Source organism: Cyrtonyx montezumae, unplaced genomic scaffold (assembly GCF_038088225.1).
Source record: "Cyrtonyx montezumae isolate F1298 unplaced genomic scaffold, pur_monq_1.0 scaffold_0, whole genome shotgun sequence".
Lineage (NCBI taxonomy): Eukaryota > Metazoa > Chordata > Aves > Galliformes > Odontophoridae > Cyrtonyx > Cyrtonyx montezumae.
This window is the reverse complement of record NW_027071824.1, coordinates 26,573,725-26,597,304: the sequence shown is the minus strand read 5'-3', so window position 1 is coordinate 26,597,304 and position 23,580 is coordinate 26,573,725. Positions and strand designations below refer to the sequence as shown.

General features: G+C 42.0%; 2 protein-coding genes across 2 annotated transcripts; both read right to left on the bottom strand.

Annotated features, from left to right (window-relative positions):
• Window positions 1-44: 44 nt before the first annotated feature.
• PDCD2 (programmed cell death 2) lies at window positions 45-5,044 on the bottom strand. The gene is made up of 6 exons (XM_065730762.1): window positions 4,747-5,044; window positions 4,406-4,654; window positions 3,834-4,019; window positions 2,737-2,843; window positions 1,958-2,074; window positions 45-1,405 (listed from the first exon to the last, which is right to left on the bottom strand). Exons 1-6 carry the CDS (start codon window positions 5,042-5,044, stop codon window positions 1,226-1,228), a joined length of 1,137 nt encoding a protein of 378 aa, XP_065586834.1. The 3' UTR covers window positions 45-1,225.
• Window positions 5,045-5,375: 331 nt separating this feature from the next.
• On the bottom strand, window positions 5,376-23,571 carry GNPAT (glyceronephosphate O-acyltransferase). The gene is made up of 16 exons (XM_065730845.1): window positions 23,360-23,571; window positions 21,064-21,255; window positions 19,011-19,187; window positions 17,641-17,770; window positions 14,116-14,243; window positions 13,605-13,680; window positions 12,900-13,051; window positions 12,684-12,814; window positions 11,878-12,101; window positions 10,063-10,308; window positions 9,074-9,153; window positions 8,205-8,345; window positions 7,256-7,355; window positions 7,069-7,162; window positions 5,632-5,693; window positions 5,376-5,494 (listed from the first exon to the last, which is right to left on the bottom strand). Exons 1-16 carry the CDS (start codon window positions 23,567-23,569, stop codon window positions 5,451-5,453), a joined length of 2,187 nt encoding a protein of 728 aa, XP_065586917.1. The 5' UTR covers window positions 23,570-23,571; the 3' UTR covers window positions 5,376-5,450.
• Between the last annotated feature and the right edge of the window lie 9 nt (window positions 23,572-23,580).

Sequence of the window (23,580 nt, the reverse complement as noted above, 5' to 3'; positions counted from 1 at the left end):
ACTGGAACAGAAGATCCTTGCTTAGCTTCTAGGATTCCTTATAAATCACTTTTGTATTTTACCAACTATGACAGTCTCACTATAATAGTGTTCCCATGAAATGTCAAAGCCCTTCCAGCTCGAGTCAGCGTGTACATAATCTCCCCTTGGAACTGTGCTTGAAGCTTCATGAGCTGAGAACTAAAAATAAACTTTTTTTTCTTCAGTCCATTTCCAGTAATAACCTTTCAATGACTTGCACATTCTTTCAAACAGCTTTTATCTATAACTAACCCAAATGAAACCATGGTCTCTTTACTTAATTAAACTGATCTTTCATTCCAGATAAGTAGTTACAGCTCTGCTACCACACCATCTGCAAATCCTTAGTGAACTTACTTAATTCCTAGACTTTGCTTATTCTTACAGTGGTTTTCTGTTTTTACTCTCCCCTCAATTATACAGCAGACAAATACCAGAACAGTCCCTGCTGAAGGCACCTGTTTTTAAACTTCACTGTAGGATGGGTGGCAGAGTTAAGAAATAGTTTAGATTGAGAATCTGCTGTTACAATCAGTAAGCAACAGATAAACTTCTCTTGGCAAAGCAGGCTTTGTTTAAACTGCTTCTGCAATAGACGGTCCAATGCAGAAACAGTTTAACTCAGTTAATGGCTTTAAGTCAAATAGAACAATTATTTGTTCATTTTATCCTGAATTGCCATTAATCACAGCGCATAGCAACTGCCTCTTAAGATCCAGCATACCTTTGGGTAGAGAGAAACATAATTAAGTTGCCTATTTAAGGGCTAAGCAGCTTCATCTTGTAGCTATGACTGCTGTAGGTAACCTGCTGAGCAGCATCAGCACAGAAATGAGCTCAGAGCAGTCTGCTTTTCTCTGTGAACTCCTGTTGATTTTCTAAAGCACAAACTTCTGACGGAATCATCTAAGATTCTCAAATTCAGTTGCCAAAAAAGATACTTCTACCAGTCCAAAACCATTTCATCTTTATTTAAATAAACATTCAAGAGTTGATATTTGAAGTGAAATTCAATGTAGAACTTCATCTGGCTTTATGAGCAACTTCAAGTTGCTCCTCCAGAGATGAGAAAGGGGTTGTCTAGGGCTCCTATCTTGGAGCAACGAGACAAGTGCTGGACTGCTGTCACTGATGTTAGTTCAGTTACCTGCCTGCAAAACGGGCAGACGCATTGAAAAATGAGTTAAGTGATAGATAACTCAACTTAGGAACTGAATGGAAGTTCAGCTGAGCCTACAGAGAAGTCTTGCTTCCAGATGAACTCCTCAGTGTACTTGTTTTGTGCACCGCAGTTCTCAGCACACGTGTACACCACCAGTGTTCCCCAGTCAATGCTCTCCCCCAGGCTGTCAACCTTCAGGTGGTTCAGGAGCTGTGGCATTATCTTCAGGGAGAAACACAGGTTACAAGTACTAAGTAACAGCTTAAACTTCCTGAAACAGTGTACTAGGTGCAATGGGAATCAACGGCATGCTCCTGACACAAATTCTGTGGGTAAGTGTTGTACCAGCTACTCTCCATTTCAAATTATTATCTCCATGATTACATTTCTCATCCTAGTGTGACATGAAGTGTATTCAACATACGTATGCTTCTAGCATTCAGAGTTGTACAGATGAATGCTTACAGCTCAGTGTACTTCCAAATCACGTCCCAAATGCTCCTATAGGGTGTTTTTTTGAACAATACCAGGTTCCTATGATTTAAGAGTCGGTTCCACGTTCACAACTGCCCCATTTTACACATAGTGCAAATTAGTAGGATGGGAATCTACTTTCTTTACGTGAAAGAATTCCTATAGGAAAAAGCAGCTGAAAAAGTGGGCTCTGTACAAGTCAGCACTTCAACTACTATGCTCTAAGTGTATGCTCCTACAATGAGACACCATTAGATCTGTACTATATCGCCTCTATTATCTTTAAATTAATTTCCATACCTGGAATTCAAATACCCTTTTGGCACCACAAGAGCAATTTGGGATATCTTTTTCTTCAGGAATATTTTCACCCGATACCCAGATAGGGCCTTCTCCTCCTCTGCAGTATCTGATTATCTAAAATAAAGCAGCATTTAAGTTAACACTGTCTTTTGTTGTGTTATAAAAGTGGTAATTACTGACATAATGCAGCTTTAAGATGGCTAAGTAAAAGGTCCATTCCTTTAAAAGTTGATCAGCAGATGCAATATTCTAAATAAAACTGACTCTATACGATTAACTGGTAAAGAAAACTTAAGTATATATCCTTTTTTGCACTTCATCCCTGGATCAATGTATTTGTTTGTATTAATTAAGGGAACCACAAATGCTAGGTGTTCATTTCATAGCCTTGAGGTGCAGGCAGACTGATAGCTGAATACACAGAAATGTACAGAAAAGTCAGGAGTGAAACCCAATTGTTTTTGTTAGCAGGTCTGAGTGTCCTAATGTCCAAGATGCAGACATTTTCAGACATTCATGTGTGTTGTTCTCTTGCTATCTAATTGTAATAAGAACACTTCCTTACACAGATTGGTCTGTATGGGGCTGGAGAGGGAAGTGAAAGTTAAGCTTCACTGAGATGCACAGAGGACAATGAGGCATTCCTGTCACCATTTCTAATTGTATGAATGGATTGGAAGTGAAACATTTTACAATCTTACGCTGAAATGTGGGACTGAAAGTGAAACATTTTATAGGAGCACAACACTGCAAGTTCTAAGGCTTCTTCATCTCACCTGCTCTGGTTCAGCAGCTATTCGATCTTTAAATATTTGGAAGATCTTGTCTTCTTTAGTCTCGTGTTTTGCCATTGCTTCCAATGTCTCTTCATCTAATGCTTCACCTAAGCAAGAAAACAAACACACAAAGATTATGAGTTAACACAAGAAAATAAAAATTAAAAACAATGTTGCATCCCTAAGTGCATCTGGCTCTCAGTCAGTCCCAGTGTACATCACTCTCAAGACTTACTGTTTCTTTTTGTGATGTACTCTTAAGATTCTGACACACAGCCATGTATTAGAGTCAACCATCAATGTCAGCAGTGGAACAATAGAAAGGGAAGGAGCTCATCTACCAAAATCTACAGCTTCTGGAAGGGATCGCTAAGCATGCTGAAGCTGCAGCCTGTGGCACTGGGAAAAGGCCACCCGCACTGCACAGGCACCTGATTTCAGTTTCAGTCACTAAGAGTTACACCCCTGCCACAGCCCTCCCATGTTCACCTCAATGTGGAGCACTGAGAATCTCGAAGCTTCATACCATAAAGGACAGCTGGGAACCCACTTAATTTCCCCTGCAGCACTGCAAACTCTCCACCATGGGTGTGTGCAAAGCCTGTGTGCTGACTACGAGCAATCATTTTGGGGAGAAGGAGCCTGAGCTTCAGCTTTTGAATTCAAGGTCAACTAAAATTACTTCAGAACAATTTTATTCTGTCAGAGACGAGAAGATTTGTTAAGTATTTTATGTGTATTAACACAAGCAAAACCAATCAAATAAGGTTAAGCACACCTAACTCAATCTCCAGATTCCAACAGTCCTGAAAGATGCTCAGGGCCCTCCTTATCTCACTCGAGTTTCTCCTTTCTTGAGGGAAGCACAGAAGGGTACAGCATGCTCCCTAATGTCCAGTGCTGCAGCTTCACTGCAGCTACAGCTCCTCCAACAGCTCCTGCAGCTGGAGCTGTCTGTCCCATGAAAGCAACTTATATGATGGAACATACCACGAACTGTAGATGTAACATTGGTATTTTCGGTGAAACATTTAAGAACTACAGCATTTGATGTTTTAAAGATGTAACTCAGGCTTCAGTATTCATTTATTTCTTACCTGTAGTGCTTGTGACTCTGTTTTCCTCTTGTTTTTCCAGTTTCCTGGATGCATCCACAGGTCCCTTCTCATCATCAGGACCCACGCTGCCGTCAGCAGGAAACTCTGGTTCCTCAGGTTCTATCAAAATTTCATATTCTGGAAAAAGGAATTCATTATGGTCCGGCTCTGTGTCCTCGGAGGCATCTATAAAAGAAGAAAACAGACAGAACTTCACAATGCCATCTTATGTCTTGTACTCTTCTTCCATGCAGAAGTAGCTGCTACAGCGTGCTACGCAGCAGAAGTACAGCCCAGACACTGCAAGAGTAGATAAAACCCACATCACTTCTAATGCTGAGCATTAATGACAAACACGCCAAGTTCACACCATTTTCCACCCGCTGAGTACTACAAGAGCTGTCACAAACACACTGTAGCAGGCACACAGGGTGTTATTACATGCCATCACGTGCAGCCACACTTCAAATTTTCACTGTTGCTGTGCAGCGTTGCAGAGACGTGCACACATCAGCTCGTTACCAACGGCCGATGCCGCTTTTACACGTACCCCCGTAGCGGCCCGGACCCACCTGCGTCCCCTCCCCGCCCGCAGGAGCGGCGGTGCCCGCGCCTCCAGTCCAGCGCCTGGTGCTCGGGGCCGCAGTAGGCGGCGCGGCGGCAGCGCCCGCAGACGCGGGGCCCCAGGCAGCCGCACACGCGGCACAGAGCGGCGCCGCTGCGGAGCCGCCGCGGGAGCGGCTCGGGGAGCGGCGGGGGCTCCTCGGAGGGCGGCTCCTCGGGGTACGTGTCGTTGCGGCGCGGCAGCTGGCTCCGGAACGCTGCGGGGAAGAGGCGGCGGTGAGCGCGGCGGAGGAGGAGGAGACGAGCGGGGCCGGCCGCGCCTCCCCCTCCCGCGGCCCCTCCGGCTCACCGCAGAGCGGCCCCCCCGGGCCCGGCAGGCGGTAGCAGGCGGCGCCGCGGCAGGCGAAGACGAAGACGGAGCGGTGGAAGGCGTCGGGGCGGTCGGGCAGCGGCGCGTAGAGCTGCAGCAGGAAGGCGCGGGGCTGCAGGCAGCGGGCGCAGCGCAGAGCGTCGGAAGGCGGCAGCCCGGCCTCGCCCAGCCACGCCGGCCGTCCCCCGACCTTGCTGGGGAACTGCGCGCTGCGCAGCCGCCACGAGCCGCCCGGGCACACCGCCGCGGCGAAGCCCAGCTCCGCGCCGGCCGCCATGCCGCCGGAAGGAGGAGGGCGGTGCCCGGAAACGCTCGTGTCAACGTTCATTTTAATGTTAAGCCTTCAGTGCCCCGGTACAGTCGCGCGTCAATGAAATCGAGCGGAAGCGATCACGTTCTTTGTTACGAGTCTAGAAAATCCATTATCCGCGTATCCATCGCTGTGCGCTTCTCTTTAAATACATATCCAAAATAATAATCCGTTAAAAAAAAAAAAAAAAAACAAAACACAGTGAGTATACAAACAGAGCTCCAACCCTCAGCGGCACAGCCTCTCGGCGGCAGCAGGGAGCAGTCGCGCTGAAGCACACACTCCCTCTGTCCTGTCCCACGCAACTGCCAGCCGTGGGGGTGAGATGAAGGGACGTGGCCTCAGTTGGTGCGCCGTGGAGCCTCGGCAGCACTCAGAGCCTTGCAGCCATGGGCTTCTGTACAGGTGTCCTGGCATCTGGCAAGGAGAACAAAGAGCCAACGCTTAGCACAACTATTTGTTGGCTTTGGCCTTCGGGTTGCACAAGATCTCAAATAGAGAAAATTGGTCATTTTCAAAATCCAAACAAATCAGACATCACTCGAAGTGCTTACCAAACACGTCCAGGATTTTATGGATAGCCTCTTGATTTATGCTGTAAGAGAATCCATTGGACCTACGGTTCAAAAACAAAACCACACAAACGTTTCTTCAATGATTATTTCTTATTCATGTAGAAATGGCTAAAATCATCAAAGTAATCATAAATTCATCATATTTTTCATCCCACCAGCAAAATGATTTATTTTTAGGGTGCGGTAGACTTTTAAACAAATTGTGTTCAAGGACTGTCACAGCTTCCTTATCTTTCTTCATGCTCACATTCCCCATGCCTCTCTTCCCCAGTTTTCACTATGGATAACTGCAGGAAAAGAATGTTTGTTTGTTTGTTTTCAATTCTAACTATTTTCAAGACTGTACCTCTGAAATCTTCAGCTGATGTCAAAATTTGCTGCACTCAATTTGTTCCGTTTATTTAAAAGGGGAAAGGGAATGCAGCTATAAATATCTATTTAGCACAGTGACACTTCAGGGGACATACAACAACACTTCGAGTGCTTTCCATGAGCGCTACAAGCCTTAAACAATTGATTTCCTCAACAGACACCCAAGAAAATAGCTCAGGGTCCTCAGTAGCCAAAAGCGTTCTGTGCAAACAGCCAAGGCCAAGTATGGACTCATAGCAGGGACTCCCATGGTTATACTTTTAAACATAAGAAATAATACCACAACACTAACCGATTTTATAATATGAAATGTATGTCACTATGTTTTTGTGAGCTGTGTTAAATAACTTTAATGATTTAGCTTTCAAATTGACTTGTGATGTTCGTGATAAAATAACAACAGTTTACACAGGTTGATAGTGATAGGACAAGAGGGAATGGATTTAAACTAAGGCAGGAGATTTAGGTTAGATAATAGGAGGAAGTTTTTCACTCAAAGGGTGATGACACACTGGAACAGGTTGCCCAGAGAGGCTGTGGATGCCCCGGTCCCTGGAGGCATTCAAGGCAAGGCTGGATGTGGCTCTGGGCAGCCTGGTCTGGTGGTTGGTGACCCTGTCCACGGCAGGGAGGTTGAAACTACATGATCGTTGAGGTCCTTTTCAACCATTCTATGATTCCTTCATTAAAAATAAGCAGGATTGTTCAATTTGCTTATCAAAATCCTGACAGAAACTTTGAAAACCAAAAAGCACAGAAAGGGGAATCAGAAGAAGCACACTAGTGGATTACTGAATTCTGTTGGTGGAGCCCATGAAGCATTTTCACTCTGAGGGGTGGCATCCCACTTCCACAGCCCGTACAGAAAGGAGTAAGTACCGAGGTCTTCATTGCAACTCAGGTACACACAAATCAACCTTCAGTTGGCTGGTGTTCCTGAAACTGGATGGCTCCTATCTGCTTAATTCTAATAGCTCAGTTGTTAAGAACTTCTAGTAAGGCCACATCTTGTCTTTTATACACCAAGGAGCCAATTTGACTTACACTTTATTCTTCTTCACTGCACCTAGTTGCACAAGAGCTGCTAAGGCATTTTTTTGCATGTCAGAAGACAGTGCTTCGTAACAGTGTGTAGTCCCTACAGAAAAAGCAGAAACACAAATAAAAGGTTTATCACTGTCCATTAACAGGTTACACTCATCAAACCATGTTGCATAACAGCCATACACACCCTTCTCAAGGAGTTGAAAAACAAAATTGCGGGCTCCAGGTATAAACTGCTTCTCAGTAAAGGGTTCCTTTGTTTCCTTTGACAGATATCTGAAAATTAACTGACGTTTAAAAACAAAAATTAGCACTTGCTTGTGATTGTCAATTTGTTTTTAAGCACAAACATGTCCTTGCAAAGTAGTAATCTTGTTGCACTTTGAAAAGTTAGCAGAGGAACTTACAAGGTATTACTAAATAGCACATCTGAAATTCTTATTACTGTTTAACAAGTGTGAGATAACAAAGTAAGACTCAGTATTACTGTAACAGTTACCTCAGGCATTAATTTAATGTTTCTGTTCTTGCAATCTAAACCAGTATAATTTTATTAAAGCATTATCTATTTGACAGATTGGAAAAACCAGGCAAGTCAGTACCAGTCAGCCTAAGTCAGACAGCAGATCAGTTCCCTCATCATTATGCTGATATATCAGAGATTTTAGCCTCCTCTTTACATGTATGTTACTTATGTTACAACAGAGTATTTAGTATTTAGCTATATTAAAATCTTAGGGAAAAGAATGTAAAGAGAGAAAAAGAAGCTCTCACATGCAAACTCACTTCTGAATCGGGCAGGACAGCCCGCAAAAGGAGTTAAGTAAGAACTCCCTGTAAGAATGAGAATGGAGCCTGCCAGCAGCACACTCCCTGTGAAGCTTGTAAACCCACAACCGTTTATTAAGGTTACAAGGTAGTTTATTGTTTTATTCATTTTGTAAATTCTCAGCCAAAGCTGTAATCAGGCTGCTGAACGATGGGCAGTATTGAGATACTCATTACTACTCTTTCTTCACTCTTCCGCTCCCCAGCTATGAAAGCAGTCACTGTTTATACTACACAAGTATCATTGCACTTCTAGTTTTCCTATAAAACACAGGATTAAAAAAAGAATCTTTTGAAAAACAGCATACCTGATAGCCTTCCACAAACGGTCTGAACATAGCTGACAAGAATGATACTACATCGCCTCCTTTGTCGGTAGGGTAGATTTCCTGTTGAGTTGTTTGAATTGCATCACATTTTGTGAGAAGAAAACAGCCTTCCTCAAAATCCTGGAAGAGAGAAGCACAACTGAATTGCTAGCACCTAAACAAGTGCAGAGAGCTTTCTCCACAAAACAAATGAACCAACCAACCCACTGTAACAAAAACAACAGCATGATGCTATTTATAGTGAGCTGCATCATTAAATGAGGTTATATCAGTTACCGGTAGAGTTCTGCAGGGCTCCACTTTAGGGACAGTTCTCTTCTGTGTTTTCATCAATGAAGGACTTGAAGGTAAATTAGAGAAGCTTAAACACTTTAACACTAAACTGGGAGGAGCTGTTGATTCCCTCAAGGGTAGAGAGGCCCTGCAGACAGATCTACCAATTGGAGGGCTGGCAAATCACCAATCAACCACATGAAGTTTAACAAGAACCCATGCCAGGTTCTACAGCTGGGATGGACAGCCCTGTGTAAATGTACACAGTGAGGGAGTGGCTTGAAAGCAGCCCTGCAGAAAGGGATCTGGGGGCTCTAGCTGACAGCAAATAAAACACAAGAAAAGAAACAAGAAAACAACCAACAAATGCATACGCAACCTGGTGGATTCAATAACTTGCAGCTAAATGTGTACTTCCGCTCTGACCTTCCTTTAAGCTCTCCCGCCCACTTACAGATCAAGCTGATATCTGTTAGCATTTATCACAAAGCACACATTAAGCTGAAATCCAAAATCAGATGCTATTTTAGCTGTGCCATGGACTATCATTACTTTTGTATGAGGGATGTTTTTACCTTCAGTGAAACACCGGGAAAGAAGATGAACTCATCAGAGAAAACATCTCTCAAGAAGCTGAAGCTGCTGTAGACTTCCTCTGAAAAAATATATTGTAAAGCACTGTTGTTTAAAAATCATAATGTAAAACATGCAATTGAAAAGCCATTTAAACCTTATTTTAGAGGCAATTTCTGCCTTAGATAAAATTTGGACTGGTCACTCAAAGCATTGTCTACGTATACAACTGAAGGCACTGCAGTGGAACAGCAAATACTCAACTCAGCTGTTTCTAAAAGGAAGTAGCAGCAGAGTGTAGCTTCTCACACATGCATTAAATATCATATAAGCAGATGCTGCACGAAGTCAGTCATGCTGAAATATTACTAAATTAGACAAGTTCTAGAAAACATTGAAACACTTCAGAAAAAATACTGAGAAGAAAGACTGGCTGCACCGTATGTGAACTTGTAACCTGAAGTTGGTGTTCAGCAGGCCTGCTGAACACCAGCAAAACAAGCAAATTAACCACTGTATTAACACCATGAAATTAAGCCTTGCTGTAAAACCAGGAGAGACCTCCAAACATAGCTCTCTTCAACAGCTGAAATACAAAGGTTGATATTTTCCATTTTTGGGACCATTTCACCCTATGGGAGTTTCAGTATGCATGCTGCAAGGGAAGCAACCCAAGCTCTCCCAGACACTTAATTTCTAAATTCGATTGCTTCTAGATTGCAGAATAGCGTAAACAAGAATTGGGATAATCTCATCATAATTCTGTTCTCTCTACTTTCAAAAGTATCAAGAGGTAAACAAACTAGAAAGGCAAGCAAAACACCACTGTCCCCTCCCAACACATTCACTTCATGCCATGAGACCTCATTCAGCGTCCTGGCATAACTTTCTCTAATGGCTCCTACTATCAGCCACAGGAACCTCCTGCTCCTCTCACTGATGGCAGAGCAGGGAGCAAAGGCACTGTGCTCCCCAAGCTGCCCAAACGTACCTTTTCTGAAGCTGCGTGTCATTTGCAAGGCAAGTGCCACCAGGGATGGGCGCACAAACACGTTCAGTAACTGGTTTCTGTAGGTACTACACATGAGGATGACCAGAGCTCGCTTAAAAACTATTTCCCCTACAGTTCCATCTTCTGCTCCTTTGTCATTGAGGACCACGTGGCCATCGACGAGGCGTGCAATGTTGGAGTGCAGGGTGAGGCCTGACATCACTGCTTTTTTGGCACACAGATTTTCTATCAGGAAAACACAACAGGGATCATACCTCCATTGGACAACTATTACACCAAACATTCAGTTAGAAAAACGCTCTCAGCACTGTAAGTTTTCAATCAGATGAACAATTCTTTATCTTTTTTCTTTTCCATGGCTTTCTTATACAAGGCATTCCTCATACCAAATTAAGTTAAAAAAAATATACATTTCATATTCACTAGCTTTCGTGTAGAACCTCCCTGGCACCTTACTTGTTCCTTTGGTTACTGTACTCCAGCTTCACCATCATTTTCTCAAGTTTCTCAGCATAATAAGAAGCAGAGGTATGACTGAATCATTTTGCAGCTCACATTTTTAATATAAAATTTTTAATACATAAGCAAATGTTCCACCTGTTGCAACCAACCAGCACAATAACAGGAGAAACTGCGGGCTGTTTGGAGACAGAAGAATGGACTGGGTGCATGTACTTGTTTGTCTTAGTGAAGCCTTCAAATTAACCTTTAAAACATTTATTCCTTCAAATTATTGCAAAAAATAAAAATAAAAAACAGCCCCCCCACACAGCAAATCTTGCTTCTACATAAATGAACACCTCGTGCATGGCCAGCACACTTCAACAAAATCTTCCCAGCTGTTGTCTGCATTTCAATGCCTTGCCCATTTTCCAATCCCTGACTGTACCACAATGCTACTAAAACAAAAGCTTATTCATTGTTGCTAGCAAAATGAAATAAACAAGCAAACACGAAAGCAGCATGTTTTTTGGTTTAACTGTGCAATCAAATTCTAATCAATGTTTTAACATCACCATGTAATTCTTCCTTTTACAGTCTGGCAGGAGCAGACTTGCTTTCACTACAGTGAAGATCCCTGAAAGGAGAAGTGCTATTTGTCCAGTTCTGTTATTACTGTGATCTGCTCATATTTCTTTATCATAATACTGAGAGGGATCCTTGATTATGACTACAGAAGCAAAGATCCATAGTTTAAATATACTGACAGTAGAAAAGGTGAATGTATTTGCATCACATACTACTTTCCTTTGCTGACTTTTTCCACTTACGTCATGAAGCTCCACATCATCTGTGTCACACCCTGGCTCATAGAGATTGGTTTAAAACAATTGTTCAGAAAAATGAAATCCAAACTTTCTCCTTCATTATCTCCCACATTTGTTCAGGCTAATTCTTAGTCACAATACCAACTCTTAAGTCAGTGTCATGCCACAAATGTGGCATTTTACTCACTCACCCTTGCAGAATGGGTAACTGCCTGTGAATTATGTAAGGTCCTGAAAGATACTAGGCAAACCTTGGCACTTAATATAACCAGCTTATAATTTCCCCCTCATTCCACAATTCAGGAAATCACAGTAAAAAATGCCCATTCTGCTTCACTCTGTTTTTCAAAGTAGCATATTCAACAGCAAACCCTTAGCATCACTTCTGGCTTATGCTAAAATCCATTTATGACTCAGCACCTCTGAAAACAATACATAAAGTTGTCACTGTACACCTCTTCCACAAAAATACGACTTATTCTTCATAAACAACAAAAGGAATAGAAATAACACTTTCAATGCATACCAGGCCATTCAATGAATCCTCCAAAAGTCTGAGTTAAGCCTTTGAGCCACACAGTCTTTTCTATTAGGAGTTCAAAATCCATGGCAGGCAAATTCTGGAGCAGAACAGCAGCAACTAGCACCCATGGGCTCAAAACCATGTTTTCTATTTGCAGGAGTTCCATTTTATAGGCAACATCACTGACAAATTCTTGGATATCTTCAGTTGGCTTTTGTGGAAGATGCCTGAAAAAAAAAGAAAACAACAACAATGCAGTTCAAGTTTAAAAAAAGCTCCAACATCTGGAATATAAATCACACTCTTTTACGTATCTCTCCCAAATGTTACCATCTGCAGGGCAGTTCTATGCGCTACACAGTACAGAGCAAAACAAACTTTGTATTGATGCTATACACTTGCTACTTTCTATCCTCAAAATAAATGAGCACATAAATTACATTTTTATGTATCAAATTACAAATCACCAAATCCAGTCGTAGCTCCAGCTTCCTCAGTACCCCACCACATAACTGCTTGAAGTAATAAAGCAAGAAGGGAAAGAAAGGGGAACTTCTATGTGATAAAACTACTGAATTCTCAGAAAAGAGAGCTTTAATTTTCTTTCTTTCTTTCTTGTTTCTTTGTTTTCCCAACAGCTAGTCAGAAGCATGATAACTCTGTGCTCAGACAGAGCATCTTCACTGAAAATGATGGGAAGATGAGAGAAAGCGGAACAGAAGTAAAACAGAGAACTACTTATTTATTTCACTATTTTTAAGGATTAAATAAATGCTTTCTCATGCATAAACCATAAAAATATTTGGTACCTGGGAACTAAGTTATATGGGCATAGATTGATTCTCCCAGAAGCCAATGTTCTAAGTGATACCGGCTGGCCAACATAGATGTGTATGGTACCAAAATTGTCACTGAGGATTCTTCTAGCCTTTAATAACCCCTAAGGAAATGAGAAGAGTAAAAATTTTAGGGCTACAGGATGTGTATACAACCACACAGGTTCTGTTCTTTAGGAATTTACATACAGATGTAGATTCTTTGGGTTTTGGGACTCCTAAGAGTTCATATGCATAAAGAGATTCTTCTAATATCCTCTCATAGCTGATGCTGATGGGAACAAGGTACGTGTCAAAGACTTCACGTTTCAAAAATGGTTCCATCACAATGCTGAGAAGACCTGCACATTAGGTTAAAAAAAAAAAGTGAGTCCCTTGGCTTATTCAAGGAAGGAAGAACAACTGCAATTGAACTTTGAAAAAGATATATTTACATTTTAGAAACTACTAATAAGTGTACATCGTGTGTCCTCTTTGAGCAAGCAGATGCAGATCACACTGTCCAAGAATTAAAACAGAAGGTGAATGTAAAAGCAATACATTTGGACAACTATTTGTGCAAGAGCAGAGGAGTACTTTTGAAAAGAGCACATCTCTTTGTAAAGACTCCCTGCGACTTTTACAAAGTGTTAACCTACAATATTTCTGAGCAGGTAAGGGAATGCCCATCTTCCAAAAAGCAAAGAGGGAAGAGTTATGCAATTAAGTACACAACTGAAGAGAAAACAGAGTGCAAGAGACATGTACTGATGTTCTTTATATTGCTTTTGAACTTAAACTGTAGTATTTTCCACTGCTCACAGACCTCATCAGTTTCCAACCACTCAGGAAGAACACAGCCACTAATGAAAACACTGTCCATCATAAAAGGTTCCAAGTTTTCAACAAACTTACCAAACTTTGGAGTCAGTGTCTTAGCAGTGCGGCTTCTAGTCCCTTCAAGAAAAAACTCAATTGGGGCATAGCCATTCTTCAAAAGTAAAACAAACAAAAAGCCGGTCAGAAAAATAAAAATATTTCTTCTTTAATGCCCGCAAATCATTTAAAGTACTTCCAACATAAGCAGATATTTTTAATGGAAGCCACGCCACCTCCAACCTCAGTTATTTCGAACCTGTACTCATCCATTATATTTGCCAAACTATGCAGTTTAATTAACAAAAATATTTTGTCTGTCACGTGATACAGATACACAATCCAAAGCAAATGAATTTGTTTGCCCACTGCTGAACTGCAGTACCAGCACACACATGTTCTTCACCAACATTAACTCTGAGGTAAAACGCATTTCCTCCATCAGTGAAGACTTTGAATTTAACGCCTACAATGTCACACTTATTTAACATGAATTGTTGCAATAGAGTATTTACTAAGCATACATTTTGAAGCTCAACAATTTATTTACCCTTAACATAGTTTTTACATATTCAGCAAAAACTGCCCAATAGAGTCTGTTGCCACCAAAGGAACGCCGCATAAAAAAGGCACCTGCCCTTCGTAGCAGCTCACCAACTATTTTCATTCCCAGGAAATCTGAAAAACAAGCAAACAAAAATGAAAACCACACACACAGAATTTAACATCTGCCTGCAGAACCAACTACCTTCTGTAATAGACTGATCCAATTACCAGAAAGAAAGAGATCTCTCTCAAGAATTCCATTGTTGCAAACGTTTGGAAGACATGACTGGCACATTATGATATGCTTTCAACTATATCTATCTATCTATCTATATATATATAGCATTCACATCTATTTATTTTGATAATTCAGACATCCAGATTTCAGCCATAATGAGGACTGGTTTTTTTTCCAAGTACATTGTCTCACTCATCCGCAGAAAGATCGCTTATCACTGAAAGCATCTCAGAAGACACAAATTAACCCCAGAAATAAACTAACCAATTATACTATATTATGTCATATAAGAGCCCAACTCATCAATTTGGGAATGGTAGCATAAACCAGACAAAATTATTGATCATTTTCTAGTTTCAAGTAACCCCTGAATGCTTAGCTTGCCAAAACCAGGAAGCACTTAGCAGTAACAAATATTCTGGGGAGGTATTTAAAAGGAGTCTACACAGCAGCCTGCCATTTGCTGCTTCAGTCTTCTTGCTACCTCAATCAGTAAAACATTTGAGAGTGGATATTCAGACACTAGATAGAAAGATGAAAGTAAATTAGCTACAGGACCCTGGGCAAAAACAGCAGCTGCAAATTTCTTCTCTTTTTCCCTTACTCTCCTACCACCCTCCCTCACTCACTACAAAGCATATGCTATCCTCTCCCTTGCCTCCATCCTCCTACTGCCCAATCAATCCACCAGACAGGATGCAGCTGCCATGCACAACTCTCCCCACTGCACTGCACACTTCCACACCAAGAACTGAGACCCAAATGCATCCTTTCACATGCCTCACACCCACACCACCTCACCAGCTCTGCAACCTGCTAAAGTCTGTCTCCCTCCTTACAGCCCCTTCTTAGGTATTGAAACACTGCTACCATGTCTCCCCGGAGCCTTCTCTTCTCCAGGCTGAACAGCCCCAGCTCTCTTGGCCTGTCCTTGGAGGAGAGGCGTACAACCTTTGGATCACTTTTGTGGCACTCCTCTGAAGGTGCTCTAACAGGTTTACATTTGTCCTGTACCAAAGACACAGTACTCCAAGTGAAGCCTCACCAGCACAAAGTAGAGGGGGCTGGACTGTCTCATTTGACCTGCTGACCATGCTTCTTTTGATGCATATGGTTGCCTTTTTGTGCTGCAAGGGCACACAGCCGGCTCATGTTCAGCTTCCCATCCACCAGTGCCAAGCCCTTTCTGGCAGGGTTGTGCTCTATCCTTACATCCCCCAGCTTGTATTGATAGCAGAGGTTGCCACGACCCAAGTGACACAACTTGGACTTGCTGAACCTCATGAGATTCACCTGTGCTCATTGTTCATGCCTATCTAGGTCACTCTGGATGGCTTCCCATCCTTCAGACAGGCTGACTGCACCACACAGGTTGGTGTCATCCACAAACTTGCTGAGGGTGCACTCAATCCCACTGCCAATATCAGCGACAAAATGTTAAAGAGCACTGGCTCCAGTACTGAACCAAGGGACACCACTAGTCACTGATCTCCACCTGGACGTTGAGACATTGACCGCTACTCTCTGGGTATGATCTCATAACCAGCTCCTCATCTACCAAACAGCCCACCTATCAAATCCATATATTTCTAATTTGGAGAGAAGGATCACACGGGGGATCATGTTTAAGGCCTTACCAAAATCCTGACAGATAACATCAGTGGCTTTTCCCTTGTGCCCTGATGCAGTTACACTACCATAAAAAACAACGAGGTTGGTCAGGCAAAACCTGCACTTGGTGAAGCCATGCTGGTTATTGCATGTCACCTCCCTCTCTTCCACGTGCCTCAGCATAGACCCTAGGAGGATCTGTTCCATGATCTTCCCCAGCACAGAGATGAGGCTGACAGGTCAGTGGTTCCCTGGGTCATCCTTTCTACCCTTCTTAAAAATAAGTGTGATATTGCCTTCCTTCCAGTCACCAGGGACTTCATCTGACTGCCATGACTTTTCATGACATCACTGAGAGTAACTTCATAGGTTCATAAGGTTGGAAAGGACCTACAAGATCATCTAGTCCAACCATCCTCCTATCACTATCCCTACCCAACTACTAAATCAAATCCCTAAACTTGGCAACTACATCAACTGATGCCCTCAGGATTCTGGGATGCATCCCATCAGGACCCATAGACTTATGGACATTCAGGTTCCTCACATGGTCACAAACCTGACCTTTGCTTACAGAGGGAGAGGTGTGATTCTCCCAGTTCCCAGATTCTGAACCATCTACTTGACAGTCGGGTGTAGAGCAGTTTCAAGTAAAGACTGAGGCAAAAAGTTTTGAGTACCTCAGTCTTCTCCTTGCCTGTTGTTACAAGCCCGCCAGTATTGCTCACAAGCAGGTGTACGCCCTCCTGAGCTTTCCCTTTCTGGGTGATGTTCTCATAGAAGCCTTTCCTATCCTTCTCTGTGCCCCTTGCCAAGTACAATTTCAGTCAAGTCTTGGCTGTCTTGAGCCCATCCCTAAACAACCTTGCAGCATCACTAAACTCCTCTCAGGTTACCTGTCCCTGATTCCATCATGCATTTTTTTCTTGCTTTCCAATTTGACCAGTATGTCCCAGTTCAGCCATGCCAGTCTCCTGCCTTCCTTTCCTGACTTCTTCAACTTTCAGGAGACCTCCTGTGCCCTAATGAAAGGTTTCTTAAGGATCTGCCAGCTCTGCTCTGCTCCCTTGTCCTTGAGGACAGATTTCCAGGGGGGACTGCTGACTAACTCCCAAAAGAGCTGGAAGTTCTTTTCAAAATTAAGCTTCCAGATTTTACTCTTTGCCTGTCCAATATCCCTCAAGAGCGAACTCCATCACTGCAAGGTTACTACAGCTCAGGCAGCCTCCAATCCCAATGTCACCAATCAGTTTCAAGGGAATCAGTCACACCACCAAGTAGCAAGAGGTAATTGGCACTTCATATCAGGCTACTGTGACGGCACTTAAAGCTGTATCAAGTGTCACAAAAGGCTCTGTGTACACAGTAACTCTTGGCCAAGCTTTTGTCTGTTGCCAGGAAAAGAAAGCAATAGACAAGTCTGCTTCACAATGCCTATCTTTTCCCAGCTTTGGGTCTATAGATGAGGTACTACTGATTAAACTTGCTATGAAAAAAAATTACTTTTGACTGGACTCAGCACAGAGGAGGGGGCCTGTACCATGCAAGCATCTAATCCAAGGGCATTTTAACAAAGTGCATTTGGAACAGAAATTAAACAACTATTCATAGCAGCAGATACCTGATCCCTTGCTACTGGTTCTCTGAATCCTGAAAACACCATTAAAAGAACATACTTGCCTATTCCTGCAGCAATGACAGGCAAAGCCAAGTCATACGTATATAGCAAATAAGACAGCATCAAAAAGTCTACATAGCTTCGGTGACTGGGCAGCAGTACAACTGGGTGCTCTTGAATGGCATGTTGCAACTGAAAAAAGAAATAAGAACAAACAATATTGTTCCAGTGTTTGCAGAATTGCTGTTGAAACTTGCAGATACAAATCTTCACACAGCTTCACACAGAGGAATAGAAACTCATCTGTTGAGTATAGTTTCTTTGTTCACTTCATATTGTTTTCACCATGGAACCATAGGAAAATCGGAACAATATTTTCTAGAATTGAACCCTGTTGTTTAAAGGCATCACAGGATGCAAAAGACAGGGTCACCTCATTACATGATAGCTTAATTCCAATATCTTTATGTGGGAATGGGAACTCCAGTACAAGCTATCAAAGCTTCCAAGTTGCCAAGTTTTCCAAGGAACACACACTGTATCCTCCAGAGCAGTGACAGCCCACGGAGCTGAGGAATACTTGAGTCAGAGGTATACAGTGTTTCATGGATCTTAGCTGTATGAAGGCTTTGCAGAACAGTCAACCCACTCAGCCATACAAAATTAGGTTTTCAACCCCCAATACAGCAGAGTTTATTATTAAACATATTATTTCATACTGCAAAACTCTTTCATTTGGTGATCTAACAGAATCACTAAAACCTACCTATGAGTACTCCTTGCATGTACTCTGTGTTCCTTGTAACAAAGTTTTCAATCACTCTAATATATTCTAGCACTTAGTTCAGATGACATTTCCACTATCTCACCACTCTAGTTACTTACTAATAACCTTTTATTTTTATATTCTTGGCCACATAACCTCATCCCCCTAAATAGAAAAACTGGAATTGTTTTTATCTACTGCCCAAATAGCTACTGTCCCATTCCACTCCACATAGAAAACTGCTTCCAAGATGGATTGCATTCTTTGCTGCTTTAAAAAGCAAATGAAGCTAAAAGAAAGCAGATCAAAGTTGCTGTTCTTCAAAAGCAACTCCTTACAAAAAAAAAAAATCCAAACCAAAAACCAAACCTTGTCTCATAAACCTTAGAACTTTTCAGTCCTTTTTCAGCCTTAAAACTTAACACTTATCAAATTTAGTCATCCAGATGAAAAATTGAAAAAAAAAATTGAAAAATTCTTCTGCCTGCTTGTCTCAAATATACATCATCTGACTTTTCCTCTCTTCATTATGTTTATTGCTGCTTTTCTTAAAGGCAGTCTTTTTTTTTTTTTTTTTTTTTTTCCTAAAAGCAGAGACTGGAGCCTTTGCCTAAGGATCAGTAGGAAAATAACTACAGCTTTATATTTTTCTTGAACAGTACTCACTCTCTGCATTCCTTCTTCGTTCACGCAAACTCTCTGGAATAGCTGCTTAAATATTTTGCTCAGAGTAAAGGCAAAAAATCTGACAGCTCCTAATTGCATACTGTGACCCATCTCATCCAGGATTTCCATGGCTTCTTCTTGAATAATATCAGGTGATTCTCCCATTTCTTTTGCTAACTGAATAGAAATAAAGAGAAGAACAATCAGATGTTGCCCCTTTCTCCTCACCCATGCACGCTTATTCAATGTGCCACAACAATTACAGCAGCAGTAATGTAAGAGTTTTATCTGGCAGGCATACGTCTCATCTTACAGAATCCATTCAGTGTCAAACAGGAAGAGAAAGTCACGATAAAGCTGTTCAAAATCAACAATGAGCTAAGCTGTCAACAAGGGCTGAGTAGTAACATTTTTTTCCTCCAAAATAAACTATCCAAATATTTTAACATATAGAACTTAAACCTCCTCTGAAGGTGCTAAGAATACTTCCTATAGTCTGAAGAAGGCTGCGTGCAGTTTTCTTTAATTAGTAAAATGAAACTTAAGCTTGCAGAAATATTCAAGTAGATCTCAGAAGCTCTTTTGGGTTCGATTTTAAGACTTAACTAAAGAACTTCATTCTCATTTATTACTGTGGCAGTGGCTAGTTGAAATGCAAACAAAGTGCTGTCCCTACCAGCTTTGCATATCAATGTGTTTTTTTCCTCTTCTTAGCACTTTCCATTTTGAAGTTTTTTAAAGCAAACTTAATAACCATCTCTTCTACTTATATAGAAGAGGTTTATAGTCTCTATTTTAAACAGAGAAATATTTAACCAAAAAGTTGATCTTTTGCTGTTATGAAATGAGGAACATGCCTATTACTGAACATCGAACAGGGAGAAAGAGGAAGAATGACAGAGTAAAAAGCTTCCTAAACAGCATGGCTCAGTTCAGAGACCAGCAATACTGCAGTAATCTACAGACCGGAGCTGAGAAGCAGACTGCAATGGCAAGACTGCTAACCTCCTTCAACTGCTTCACACCCACCTGAAAAATTTCTATCACAATCATTTTCCAACAGAAGAGCAGCACTTCAGAAGAAAACATCACAGGAGCATCCTTCTGACAAATCCTACGTAAAATATTTTCTTTCAGATAGTGCTTTACTGTTTCCACACGGAAAGGTTCAATTTTTTCATATTAAATGTTACTGAGCCATTCCTGATGGCAACAGGGCTGGAAAATGCAGGTGGTGCTTCAGTTTGTAATGTCATAGCAAGCTCTGATATATCACACCAGGCACTAGCCATTTGAAAATAAAAATATAATGGCAGCCACTCACTCAGAACTAACCTAAATATCTTACACATACTTCTGCTGGCCTGGAATTTATTTATTTTCTTTAATACTGAAAATAGGTACTTCTGCTAAGTAATTCCATTATTCCAGCCATTTCAGTGCAATGCAAAATATAAGTTAGTTTGAACATGAAATACTTTATTCAATATAAATTATTATGTTGAATATATATATTGAATATATATGTGTGTGTGTGTCCTTCACCTTAAAACAAACGTGGACACATCTTAGTATTTTCAATTGGAAGAATTGTGTAAAATAGAACTTCCATTTTAGGGAATGTAGCATTTATGATTCAATCAAACACATCACCTAGCCTATAAAATTGCTACAAGACACTCTCCAAGTACAGCAGTGTCTACTAAGCAGTGTGATTTTCACAATGCTGCTCTGTGTCAAGGACAGTGAAGGAAGGGAAAAAAATGCTAAAGCACATTGGTTACGTTGGATGATGAAGTGTCATATAAGCAAAATCAAAACACTATGACATAAATCAGATATCTAACAGCTTTACTGACAACCCAGTGGCAAAACAGTACTTGTCTTTCCTGCCAGAAGAGAATGGCTCTCAAGTTACTGATTTATTGGACCGCCTTCCAAACTACTCCTACAGTGTTTGATAAGGCCAACAGTATTTCTTTTTTTCCTGTTGCCACACAAAGTTTGTCTGTATTCAATTTAGTTTGTTTTACGGCTCAGCGTTCAGACTCACCTGCTTGATAACATATTGAACCTGCTCCGATTGCAGAACAACACTTTTAATAGCATTTGGCTTGCAGGGTGAAAGCCCTTTATAGATCACTGGTGTATAACATTTCATTGCATATCTCAAGTCACTAGACAATCGTCTCTCCTCCAAGATGTCTTCAAACTCATCTCTTTTCTTTGATGTGAGCTCTTTCTGCTGGGAACATACAAAGAAAGAATGAGACACCGTCTCCAGCGATTCAGTGAGCTGCCTGGCTGCAGCAGTAGAGTATTACATGCAAAACTTCTGCAGCGTTTGGTTGTTGTTGGGTTTTTGTTGTTGTTTGTCTTTTAGCTTTCTATAGTGTCTGCATTCCATGCTCTTGAGTGCATGAACAATGCACTGTTTGGTGCAATGCTACAGTTAGAAACTTTAAATAAATAAATAGAACCAAAACAAAAGCAACAAATGTTTCCAACTGCAAAGGTCCCCAGATCACCCTATGCCACATTGCTTAATTCTGTCCAACAGGAAGAGGCTGAGGGAACAGCTCAGCTTTAAAGCTAAAATGCCTTGCCTCCAGCCTCTTCATGATTAATGGGTATTAGCAGCTTTGATCTCTACTCTTACAGCAGTGTGAGGACAATAACAGGAACAACATCATAAAAACACAATCATCAAGAAAAGAAAGAGGTATCCCTGCTGCTTTAAGTTGCATCTGAGATCTTGGTGATCTGTTCTGGCTTTCACTAAGCTTGGATATAAGCCTACAGAAAGCATGGCCATGTAGGATCAAAATAAAAAGCAAACTACCAGCCATACGAAGATCAGAGTGCAACACAGTGCACAGTACAGTTATAAGGAACGCACAGTCTCTGAGTCACCAACATCACTGTTAAGCAAGAAAACTAACAGAACTACTTGTGGATCTATCCCACAGCAGAAACCTCTTCAACAAAACTGTTTTAAGACAGCAGGAATGGTCTGTGCTGGACAGGGATGTCTCCTCTTATCTCTTGTAAGAGCACAGTCCACATGAATGACCCTTTAGTCTTTCCAGAACTCAAATTGTTTCCTTCCAAACTTCAAAATAGCAGCAAGAGTTACCAGACAAGCAAGGTTCAGCACAACACAAGTACAAAGGTACCAATTATGATTAAGAATATTTATTAGAAAAAGATGCTAAAGCAAAAAAGTGGGAAAAAAAAAAATGAAGGGTGAAAGGCAGCTTCCCAAGCTGTTACAGTGACCTTTCCTGAGCCCAAGACGAAGGCAAACACCCACCAAAAACAGATAAGCAATACACTGAGCAGCAGCAGCTAGGTTTTCAGCCCTGGGAGAGGGAGTCAGCTTTCGCTGTGTGTTTAGTGTAGCTACATCAGCAACACTATCAAAAGCAGCTGACATTTGGAGTGAGCACAGCGCACCATTTAGCTCCTGACCATTCATCTGACGCCGAGAAATCCGACAAAGTAACCTGACACACCAATGAAATACGTCAAGCAGGTATTCCCTTTATTACAGCGCTGGGTGCATGGGGGATCTCTCCACCAAACATGCACACCAAAGAGAGAAATGACACATTCCAAACTCTGGTTATTGAGGGAATTAAACCTAAGGGTCAGTTTTGCTGTAAATTTTCAAATCTTGAAGGGGGAGAGTTCCTCACCGTTCCTGTGGGTGTTTTGCTTAAGAGAGACATCAGGGACAACAGGATGTCCGTCCTGCTTTCTTATTGACAAGTTTAGCTGCCTCCACGTTCTTGTATTAGTTTGATTTATGCCCGCCCCCAATTCCAAGTTTTGTTCTCTGTGTAACACATCTGGCCCAACAGATAAATGAGCAAGGAGTAGCACCTTTGTTGCCATGTACAGGTATTATCACCCTCTGCGGTGTACCCAAAAAAAGACTACTTGCCCCTATTTCTGCTTATCTTTACAACCATAAACACTGAGGTGCCACGACAACCATCTAGATGATTTGCAGTTGTCTTTACTATAGAGAAGCTGTTCTCATGATTCACATCACCATAAGACAGTTTGGAAAAACAAAGCAAAGCGCCGCGAATCAGGAATATCTACACTTAAGAACCTCAAACGAATCAAGAGCCCAATTTCATTTTATCAGAAGAAAACAAAAACCCAACTAAAACGCCTGATGTTGTTACATTTTTCCACGTACGCTACAGCCAGGTTTGGGTACCATCGGTACTACACCAGCGCACCTTGTAGCGACCTTCCTGAACGCAAATAAAACCGGAAAATTAGAAGAAGAAAAGGGAGAGGAAAAGGACCTATCCCCCTCTCCCCGCGCCGCCTACCGAGAACATGGGCGTCCCTCGCCGCGCCCGCCCGGCCGCCGTCGCCACCGCCATAGCCCTGCGAGCGCCGCCGCGCCGCGCCGCTCCCCGCTCGGCCGCCCTACCCCTTCGCTGAGGCGCCCATGTCCCCGCGCCTCCCCGGCCCGGCTGCCCGGAGCGCTGAGGCGGGCGCGAGGGAGGGCGGGGGCCCCGCGCCGTGGGCGGCGCCATCTTAGGGGCGA

What these genes read in the sequence shown, in the direction of transcription:
- GNPAT (XM_065730845.1), bottom strand. Translation starts at nt 23,569, where the DNA reads ATGGCGCCGCCCACGGCGCGGGGCCCCCGCCCTCCCTCGCGCCCGCCT. An exon ending in GACACTGACTCCAAAGTTTG is followed by an intron (nt 13,052 to 13,604) that starts GTAAGTTTGTTG and finishes CCTAATGTGCAG; the next exon opens with GTCTTCTCAGCATTGTGATG. An exon ending in CCATATAACTTAGTTCCCAG is followed by an intron (nt 12,102 to 12,683) that starts GTACCAAATATT and finishes TTTTTTTTTCAG; the next exon opens with GCATCTTCCACAAAAGCCAA.
- PDCD2 (XM_065730762.1), bottom strand. Translation starts at nt 5,044, where the DNA reads ATGGCGGCCGGCGCGGAGCTGGGCTTCGCCGCGGCGGTGTGCCCGGGC. An exon ending in CAGAGTCACAAGCACTACAG is followed by an intron (nt 2,844 to 3,833) that starts GTAAGAAATAAA and finishes TTTCTTGCTTAG; the next exon opens with GTGAAGCATTAGATGAAGAG. An exon ending in AAAGGGTATTTGAATTCCAG is followed by an intron (nt 1,406 to 1,957) that starts GTATGGAAATTA and finishes TTCTCCCTGAAG; the next exon opens with ATAATGCCACAGCTCCTGAA.